Source organism: Vanessa tameamea, chromosome 28 (assembly GCF_037043105.1).
Source record: "Vanessa tameamea isolate UH-Manoa-2023 chromosome 28, ilVanTame1 primary haplotype, whole genome shotgun sequence".
Lineage (NCBI taxonomy): Eukaryota > Metazoa > Arthropoda > Insecta > Lepidoptera > Nymphalidae > Vanessa > Vanessa tameamea.
The window spans coordinates 4,890,869-4,902,016 of NC_087336.1; the positions used below are offsets into that span (position 1 = coordinate 4,890,869).

The 11,148-nt window shown below is 32.8% G+C and overlaps 1 protein-coding gene across 1 annotated transcript; it reads left to right on the forward strand.

Annotated features, from left to right (window-relative positions):
• The first annotated feature begins 2,221 nt into the window (after window positions 1-2,221).
• On the forward strand, window positions 2,222-10,226 carry LOC113391791 (uncharacterized). Its single transcript, XM_026627869.2, has 11 exons — window positions 2,222-2,790; window positions 2,965-4,082; window positions 4,304-4,489; window positions 4,892-4,960; window positions 5,311-5,412; window positions 5,698-5,796; window positions 6,230-6,328; window positions 6,865-7,013; window positions 7,512-7,617; window positions 7,914-8,021; window positions 9,306-10,226. Exons 2-11 carry the CDS (start codon window positions 2,970-2,972, stop codon window positions 9,369-9,371), a joined length of 2,097 nt encoding a protein of 698 aa, XP_026483654.1. The 5' UTR covers window positions 2,222-2,790; window positions 2,965-2,969; the 3' UTR covers window positions 9,372-10,226.
• Window positions 10,227-11,148: the final 922 nt, after the last annotated feature.

The following is an 11,148-nucleotide window of genomic DNA, read 5'->3' on the forward strand; positions in this document are numbered from 1 at the left end:
TACAGACAATATTTTAATCAATATTCTTACAATATTGAAGAACATATATTTTTTATTAATTGTACAGTTACAAAATTGAATTCAGAACCATTAAATGAATTTTTATCCATTGAGAGATAATGATTTTAACTCGAATATTAAATACTCTGCGAGTTGAACCTCGATAAGTCAAAATCTCAAAAATTCTAAATTATATTTTGTACTTTACCTATAAAGTCACAAATAACATAATTATGTTTGATTTTACAACCTTTGCAACTTGACATTTTAGAACTAGTTACCTCGATTACTCAAAGAAACAAAATAAGTTACCAACTTTAATTTGCCGACAATGTCTGTTAAAGTTATTTAGAAAACAGTGTACGAAAATAAATAAGTTTATTACTTATTAAGTATATTACTCAATGAATAAAAATAAATCTAAACCTCTACAAGTCGAATATTTCCTTAACAATTTCATACACATCGACACACCTCTACAACACAAATTATTTGACATATCCCTGGAAATCCAACTTACAGAAATTCTACTGTATATGTAAACTTAATATACCTATAAATATTATAGATAAATTACTTAAAACTATACAAAATTTGTTCAGGGGGTTATTCAATAAACAGTGCTATCTTCCTCTTTCAAATCACAATTCAATGATAACAGAAAGAGAGCATTCAGTGTTCTAAACACCCTAAGCAACTATTCATTTCTTAAATTATTAACTGTTTAACATTACACAATATGGTTTTAAGATAGTAGTGAGATGTCATTTCATTAAATTAATTGTCTCGATCCATTGCGAATTAACTTTGCTTAGTTGTTTGCAGTTTTCGTTAACCGATGTTATGTTTTTTCTAAAAGATCGCAGATGTTCTAAATACACTCGTAAGCTGCTGTTTAGCGCTCGTACTGATTCTATTTCTTGCATTAGTTCTGTTGTTACTTTCTAAAAGAAATATTGGAATATATTTAAAAATTCGCAGTACCATACATAGAACTTTAGTTTTGTTTTTTTTTTACCTCAAGTTTAGAAGATGTCACTGATGCACTAGACATGTTTATTATAATATTTATAACGGTTTTAATATAACTATTTGACTAGAAGGATTTACTAAAAGGTTACACTCAAAGTAGTAGGTACTTTTATTAAAATTGATTTTTGTTTATATTTGAAATTCAGACGTTAATAACTTTAAAGTTTAAACTTTGATTAATTATTTCACGGCTCTGAATACAAGTATTTTTACCTTTTACATTAAAGCAATGTTGCCAGGATAAAATATTAATTTGCATTATTATTCGGTTAGCAAAATTAAATTCGATTGTCGAATATAATAAAGATAAAGAAATATTTATATCAAATTTTGGCTGCAAAAGCTCTAACATAATATTTAGATATAAAATTTGGTAAATCTTAAAATAAAAATCATAAAAATGTAAGTTGTTTATTTTGACTGAACTGATCGCTATTCACCCACTACAAGAACGGGAGTCAAGTCAAAAGTTTCACGTGTTCTCCGGGGCAAGGAAGCAACAAGGTAGGTAAAAAGATAAATAAAAATTCTACATTTGATTAATATTACTTGGTGAAAAGGCTTTGTGAGAGCGTTTCTAAGTAGTTACCACCCAGGAATTATATAGTCTACCGCTAAACAGCAATACTTTGTATTGTTGTGTTCTGGTTTGAAGAATGAGTGAGCCGGAGTAACTATTGGCACAAGGGACTGATGACAATTCATTATTGAAGAGAAGGAAATTTGAGATGAAAGTTTATATAGAACTCGAAGTAAAATGAGAGTATGAGCAAAGGTTATACTCGTATACATATTACACAAGAAAATTATAGAAATAAAGACGGTGCGTTTAGAATATTGATTCCGATAGGATATCCTATCGGGTACACGACTAGTTTATACAATTTTTATTTTTTCAAGAATTTTGGCAACATTATCATATAAATATATTCTAATTATAAAATACTTACTTATAATATATGTACCATTTAAATTACTCATTAATTTATTGATTTATTACAAAAATATTTTTGACTGCCAAAAACAATTCTAAATTTTTTCTTTATTTTAAAAGTATAGTCAGTAAAACGTTTGATGAAAAAATCACTATTTTTACTGCAGTATTCATGTGTGTCTATGTCTTATGTGGTTTAACATATCGACTTTTAAAGCAATATTAAAACGCATGCGCAGTTCCGCAACGCCATCTGAAGAAAAAAATCTTCACCTAGTAGAAGAAACGCCGCCATTTTGACATTTGTTTGGCTTTGTGTGTTTTCAATATATTAATTATCATTTAATTACATGATTAGAGTGAAGCGTATATTCACTTCCGTCATTTAATTGCTTTAATAAAATATTTGACAATTAAAACTGTACGCATCAGTGAGAGTCTTTTTCGGTTACTGGCGCATAAATCAATAATGTGTTAGCGCCGCTTTTTTCTTTTTCGCGAGAGTTATTTTATAGTTATTTCGTTAGTGCAGTGCTTATATTAATAGTGATTATTTAATTAATACTCATCAGAAAATTTCGAACGAGTGTTTCGTAAGAAAATAATTGAAAAAATATATAAAATTGTCGTAAAAAAAGGCGCGAAGTTGTTTGCCGCGCCGAATTTTTTGGGTTGAAATTTTCTATTTAAACAAAGAATATTTCTTACGTATCTGTCAATAAGATCTGTGTATAGAATAAACACATTGTAATGCATAAATATAAACTGTTACATCATTTAAATGTCTGGAGTAAAACTTAACTTTCTAATCGTATAGAGTTCATGTAAGTATTTGTAACACTTACGTATTACTTTATATTTTATATTTATATATAAAATGTGACTAGCTCTTGTAGCTTCTGAAGGAATTTTTGTAATGTTTATTATGTAAATTGTTTTTTTTTGTTATTGTTGTATCAATCAAAATATTATCATTGATACATGTTATAAAATTCCAGGTTAAATGCCCCATAATCTTGCGATGCGGTTAAGAAGTAGGAAAAGGGAGCGACCGCTCTCAGCGACAAAGTCTCAAAGATCGAAAACTTTAAAAGCAAAATCTCTTAACAAGCCTCTACTGAAAAACAAGTCAACTTGGGAAAAGGTTTTGAGTGGGGAAAATGGTCTATCATCTGGACCATCCCTGCATTGTATTACACGATCTCAGAAAAATCTAGAACTCAAAACAAGGCCAGTTAGAACGAAAATCGTCAAAAAGATGGAAAAACCCGTGGAGATAAAGAAGTCTAAGTCGAAGGAGGAATCGTGTGCTAAAAAGCCAATCTTTCAAACTGTTGTTCGTAATACGAATAAAGACATTGTAACATCAACGACTAAGCCTAAAATGCAGAATGATAAGGTTACAACCACATCAAAGAACAAATTAAAAGATGTACGTACAACGAAAAGTGTTCAACTACGTCAAAGTTCTCTGAACAGGGAGTTGAGAAAGACAGAATCTGTGTCATCAGCATTGAGCTCACCAAGAAAGACCAGAAGAATGGATAAGCCTGATAAATCAGCTTCATTAAACAGCTCTCCCATACGTAAAGTTCGTCAATTGGGTGTACCTTCAATGAAAATGAGCAAGATAGCGGTGAGCTCAACTAATGAAAGTCCCAAAAAAAAAATTAGATCCAAAGCTCCAGTGGTACCAGAACAATCCAATTCCTATCCAGATGACAATGACATCACAATGTATGAGCCACATACAACTACATTTGTCGATTTCTCAGTTCCGAAAAATGAAGACTCCGACTCAGATGGCCAAGTAGAATCATCCGAACTTTGTCTTCCAAATGACTGCCTTAATGATTTGATGGCTATTGCGGAATGTGCAAGACTAATGACCAATAAAGTACCGACAGAGGATGAGGATATTGACCTGCTTGCCGATAAAGCAGCCAAGGTGATGACCACTGAGAAGGATGATATGAAAGGGAATAAGATAGCTATTGACAAGAAGATGAAGCGTCGTAAGTCTAGCAATGACCTTGAAATGTATCAACCTACTTCAACTACGGATGATTTGGACGTTTGTGGGGATTTTCTAAACTCTGGGGATAAGTATGTTAAGGTAATTATAATTTTTACACACAATTATGGTGAAAAAAGGAGATGTCTTAGAGTATTTTTTTTCGTTTATGATTCAATTTTGGTGATTCTTATGGTATTGGGCTCGGTTGAGCTCCAAAATGGGATTTTTAATTTCATTGATATAGGATGTTATCTATTCAGTACTTAAAATATACATATAAATAATAAAAAAATTTAATCTGGATGTTTTCTACATTGCAGCCTGACTTTGTGTCTATGCTAGAGAAAGATGTCTATGTTCGAGATCCAGAATGTGAAATATCATCAACTTGCGGTGATACCCAGGGCACTGCAATAGAGAGCCTTGAAGCTTTGTCAGCAAGGAACCCTAGTACTGGATTTTTGGCTGAAATAAGCCAGAGTCTCGCTGCTGAAGCTGCAGGATGGGTGAGTCCAATAAAAAACAATATGAATATATATATTATAAGAACAAAAATTTTTGTTACATTATGATTTGTCTTCTTTAAAATGTCAAGTACCTGATGATAGAAAAAGAGAAAATGTTGTCTATATCCACCAGATATAAGGTAATAACTTTTGAGAAAAAAACTGTTCTTTTAGAATATTATTTATTAATTTTTGAGGTTGCCTTAGTTGTGCCATTATATAATTTCGACTATGTCATATAGTCAGGAGAAGTTTACTGGGTGATGCAATTAATAACTATTAGCCACTGGCATCGCAAGTGGTAGTGACCACCATTAGATGGCCCTTTAACCTAACAATTATAATTTAAAAATAATAATACAAATTAGTCGTCAAAAGTACAACTATATTTTTTCTCCACAGGGTGCATCCGACGTTGTGGTGGATGAAAATTCTTTGAATTGTCACGATGAACCTGCTCCAGACATTGAGGTATGTATTATAGATAATTTATGTCACATTTATGTCTCATCTTTCCAACATAATATAAAATAGGACAAAATTATTTAACGTTTTACAGCGGCTCTTAATGCTCATAGACCAATGATATGCCATAACAATCTCTTTCAGACATTTTGAGACTATTTAATCACTTTTTTTTCAGTACATATTAGGTAGATACGTGCATGTGGCAGATTTTCATCTAATTTTTATTTAATTATTATATATTATATTATTTAAATTTAATTATCTGGATAAATCAATATAGTAATATGTAATTAGTGTTCCAGTAGTTATCCACGCTGCCATTTCTTTTATTTATAATTTAATTCTATTTATAGGAGGAAGCAGCGGCTGTGATATCTTCCTGCAGCGTCCGAGCTGAATGCGAGCAGATATCTTCCTGGGCGGATGCTTTCGATCCATACCTCTTCATTAAACAGGTGAGACCTCACTCCTCACGTCGATTCCATAAGAATATTACTTCAATTAGGTAGAATTAAGGCCTTAAGGCTTGTACGAGCACTTTTGAATTGTCATTTTACACAATTGTATTAAATGTAAAGCTATCACTGGTTTCGTTGGGGAAATCCATTTTTTTTATACATACATTTCATAGATATACCGTACTAATGTAATACCGCAAACTACCATTGGTTAAGTTCTATTAACGAAAGTAACTCCGTGTAGTGTAGTGAATAATGTATGCAATGTGTGCGCGTGCGCAGCTGCCGCCGCTGGAGTCGGTGTGCTGCGGCGCGGGGGCGCTGCGCGCGCGCTGCCCGGCGCTGCCGCTCAAGACGCGCACCAGCCCGGACTTCAGCCTCGTGAGTCCTCCGCGCTTATATACCTCGCAGTGTTCATCTCTTGGTCGAAATACACATAATCACATCATTGAAACTTTGAGAAAAATATAAATAAATTTGCGAGCTTCGAACATTTTTTTTTTCTATTCTTATGATTTTTTTATTGATAACACTCAAACTCGACTACAGCTACCGAACAAAAAAATAAAGATAAAATCTGTTGACATTGTTGCCTACAAGGATATTCTAATATGTACATGATTATTAGAATATCGTTTTGTATTTTAGAGACTATATACGCGCAAACCAATACTTGCTCGTACACAAACGCATGCGCATATAAAAATTACGCACACGACCATTAATACACGCATACATCAACCCACACACGCACATCCATATAAACGAGCCTGTATACAGCATATTAATATATTAATGTAATGTCTCATTTCAGGTGTTAGATTTGGACGAAACATTGGTGCACTGCTCGTTACAAGAACTACCGGACGCCAGCTTTCACTTCCCGGTTCTGTTCCAGGACTGTCGCTATACGGTATGTTACACAAATACTTACTAGAAATAAACTAATATTATAAATTTGTTTGTTTGTATGTAGGGGGTTATAATAGAGATTTTATTTTATGTAATAGGTAGACGGACAGGCAGGGTAACCTGATGGTAAGTGGTCACCACTGCTCATAGACATTGACGCTGTAAGAAATATCAACCATTCCTTACATTACACTTGTCCCTTGTGCCTGTTACGTTGGCTCACTTACACTTTAAACCGGAACACAACAATACTTAGCATTGCTGTTTGCTGGTAGAATCTGATGTGGGTGGTACCTACCGAGACAGGCTTGCACCAATCCCTGCCATCAAGTAAAACCAATGATCCAATTCAATTCAATTTTACTGGTAGAATGCTACATTATTCCTGAGAGCTGGAAGTTATAAAATGTAATGATATCAAAAAATTGCAACATTTCATCCGGTGGCCATTTTTGACTTCTAGTTCATATACATCACAATAAAGTGTTCATTAGTGAGCTATTTATAGACATGGTCATAAATAAGGAATATTTCCAGGTGTTCGTCCGCACCCGGCCTCATTTCGCCGAGTTTCTGTCGCGTGTATCTCGCCTGTACGAGGTAATCCTGTTCACGGCCAGCAAGCGAGTGTACGCCGATCGTTTGCTCAACCTGCTGGACCCCGCGCGACGCTGGATCAAATACCGGTGAGCTCACACTTTATTAGCCAATCGCAACGCGCCTTACTGAAATGACCAATACTGATTGTAGACGATTGACCAATCGTAGCGCACGACGATTCCGTTTTAGTAAACGGTAACCAATGGTGTTGTTTGAATTATACGATGGGAATGTGTTGGATTGGGTCGTGATATAGAAAATTACATGTGATGTGACAGAATATTGTCCAATAGCAACGCAAGGAAGTCACGTGATACCAAGCGGTAGCCAATAGCGATGCGAAATGAATGTGATAGGACTATGCTTAATGGACACGCTTAATGTATAGGCGCGCATTTTTGAATATGCCCTGACGTATTTTTTTTTAATTTAAATAACATGTCAATTCAAGGTCAATGATTTTACTCCTGCCATTGAAATAGCCTATGTAACCTTACTAAGTATTTTTTTAGCTCATAAAAATGTTTGTTGATGTTTGTATTCTTTTTACTTCATTCGAATGTTAATTGGTCCCTTTGTTCCAGATTATTCCGCGAGCACTGTCTTCTCGTGAACGGGAACTATGTCAAAGATCTCTCGATACTCGGCAGGGACCTACGAAAGACCGTCATAGTTGATAACAGCCCTCAGGTAGGACAAGGATTATTACTTTTTTACAAACAACTATTTAACAATAGATGACTGTACTAATCGAAGTGGTCACCAACTTTGGAAACTAAGATATTATGTTACCTGGGTTAGGGCTTTGTGTCTGGGCGAGTACCACCCATTCAACATGCTTCTACTGCCAATCAACAATACTTAGTAATTTTGTGTTCGCGTTTGATGAATGATGAAGCGAGCCAGTGTAACTACAGGCGTGAATTTAATTTTCTTCTAGTTAAATATAAAAACATACAAGTATTTAATCTAAGTTTAATTCCCAGGCGTTTGGTTATCAACTGGAGAATGGCATACCAATCGATAGCTGGTTCGTGGACCGCAGTGACAACGAACTGCTGAAGCTGCTCCCGTTCCTAGAAAACCTGGCTACTGTAAGTATAATATATATGTTATATGTCGTATGGTTATTGTGAAATCGATATCTATACTTCTATGATATTAATATTATGAATGCAGAAATAACTCTGTCATGGCTAAAATGATCTAATTCTCATGATATTTAGTAAGTAGCAAGTTTGAATCACAGGGAAGGATATATGCTTTTTAATTTACACATTCAAGGCGACTACAGTTATATATCGAACCGAAAAGGGTTTGATATTATGAAAGTTCTGAAATGTTTATGTTGAAAATGTTGAAATGAGTACATAGGACCCCTGGCATATATAGACCCCATAATAGACCCCACGCAGGCGAAGCCCACGTAAAACAAGTCCTTTATATACCTATGCTAAGAATTAGTTAGAGCAATTTTAATTTCTACTTCAATAGCAGCAATAACTTTGAAGAACAGCTTTCTACCTAATTAGTCTTTAATAACATAAACAACCACATAATATTTGGAATGTGTCAAAGATTATTATAAATGATTCATGTCCTGATATGATGAACGTCTGGGTAGGTAGCACCCATACATCATAACCATTTTTTTTTATGATATAGGTAGGCGTACGAGCAAATAAGCCACCTGATCTTAAGTGGTCACCACCGCCCATAGACAATGGTGTTATAAGAAATATTAACCTTTCCTCACACCGCCAGTGCGTCACCAACCTTGGGAACAAAGATTCGCCCTTCAAACGATCACAACAATACTAGGTACTGCTCGTCAGCGGTAGAATATCTGATGAGTGGGTGGTAACATAATATCTTAGTCACCATCAAACTGCAATAATTAGAATTGTTATTAATAGGTTTTGATTTGAAGGGTGAACTGATCCAGTCTAACAAGGGACATATCAGTTTTTAATGAGAATTATATGAGAAATGATGAATATTTCTTACAGTACTATTTTTATGGGCAGTAGTGATCGTTTATTTGATGATTTGGTGACCCATGTTAAAATCCGGCAAAAAATGTAAAAAGTCTTAAAAATGTAAGTAATTCATTATTAATTTGCTAGATATCGTGAGCAACATTTGTTCGTTGGTGTTTTAGGGGTCGTCAGGTGTTAGATATTAAAAAAGCCTATGTCACTGTTCAGCCTACGTTTAGGTGTAACAGACAGACAGACAAACAGACAGTCAGTTACTTTTGCACTTATAATATTAGCATAGATTAGTATAGATTGGTTATCAGTCGATTGCCATGTTCTAAGAAGAGTTGGGATGTTATCAGTCGTATATCAAATATGTTTCTTTGAAATTGATTACAGAAGGACGACGTACGACCATATATCCGTGATAAATACAAACTATTCAGCTATCTGCCTCCGGACTAAGATTCTACGCAATAATTGTTTGAAATCGTTCTTAAATTGTACGCGCAATAACACTATATTAACTTGAAGCCCTATCTACTATCACAGAGTTTAATCACACTGGAGGCTTTTGAAATTAAACCAATTTAATGTTTTTTTTTTTTTTTTAGTTTTTATATGTGAAACTATTTTAAAGATTAATTGTTAGTGCAACGATTCTGTGTGTATTTTTTGTTGTTCTTATTTCAAATGTCACAAGGATTTTTTTTTTAAATTTATAATTGGAAACAATCTGCATTCAAGTTAGTATAGTGTTAACTGTTTTCTGTCTACCAGATGTTTTTTTTTTTAAATATGTATGAAACGCTGGGCCGTTTTCAGTTCTTTTTTTTATAATTGGTTTACATTTATGCTTAAGGATGGAAATTTGTTTTTTTTTTTTTTAATTTTTTAAGTTTTATTAATGTATAGAATACATTATATTGTATTTTTTTTTATTATTTTAATAGGTTTTGGAGAAATTTAAATGTTTCTGTTTTTTTTTTATTCGCGTATAATAATTCTAAATCGGTATTAATTCACAAATCGTAATTATGTAAGAAAAATAAATAAATTATTATTATAATATTATAGATTAATTTATTTAAAATTGGCAGTCTAATAATTATATTATGTATAAGAAAAATAATACATAAAGTATTATATATTATGTAAACTAGATTATAAGCTTTCTTTTAATCTGTGATTATTGCTTTTTTTTTTTTAATTATGCTAAGCAAAGAAAAATATATTCAGTACCGATTTGTAAATACATTTGTGCATTTCTTTCTAACTATAATATATAATGTATGATAGAAAAGGATGATGATTATATATAGGGGTTTAATAGTGACTTTCGTAGTTGACAATATGTTTGAAAACTACCATCAAGTCACATATACACATTAAGTCTAGTAAAAAAAATTATATGATGTTGTTTCAGCTTAAGGCATTGATATAATAACTACTCCTCTCGTTTTGTTTATATGTAAGAAGTCGAAAATAATAATGTAATCTTTTTACATGGCAACACTTAATACTAACAGTATTCCAATTTGAATTGAAAATCGAATTAGATCGGAATTTTGTCTTCATGACCAAAAAAACTGATTAAGCTTAATACACGAAAATTAATTCGATGTTTCTTTAAAGTCGGAAGCGACAGTAAATAGTAATTTCATTTTGTCTATAAGTTTTTCTGTCGTAAAATTATTAGCATTGTAATATTGTGTAAGACTAATAAATAAGACAGAATTCACTTTTTGGAAGACTTGTGCCTGGTTAAGGTTTAAAAAAAAATCAAAAGTCACCAGGAAAATGTTTATTTAAAAAAAAAGTTGGAAACAAGAGAGTACTTATAAAATAACAATGTGTTATCTAAACGGTTTGACGTCATATCTACAAATTAAAACTTAATTATATTTGTTTGAAAAATTACATACCCTGCTAGTCTTCTTTGCTTCTGCCTATCCTTGGAGGGCGTGGTCTCCACACGCCTATTCCAACAGTTGCGACATACGTGACCAGACCACTGCCACATCAGCATACTAATCCCATATAAATTAAAATATATATGTATTATAAGTGACAGATATATACCTGCCATCTCTTTCTCTCATACATTGTATTAAACTATAGCAATATATATTTGAAATAATATTCTAGAACGAAATGACAACAAATGACGTATTTACATTTTTAATCTGTTAATTTTGAACAAATCAAACGAATACTCACCCATGGACGTAAATAATATGTA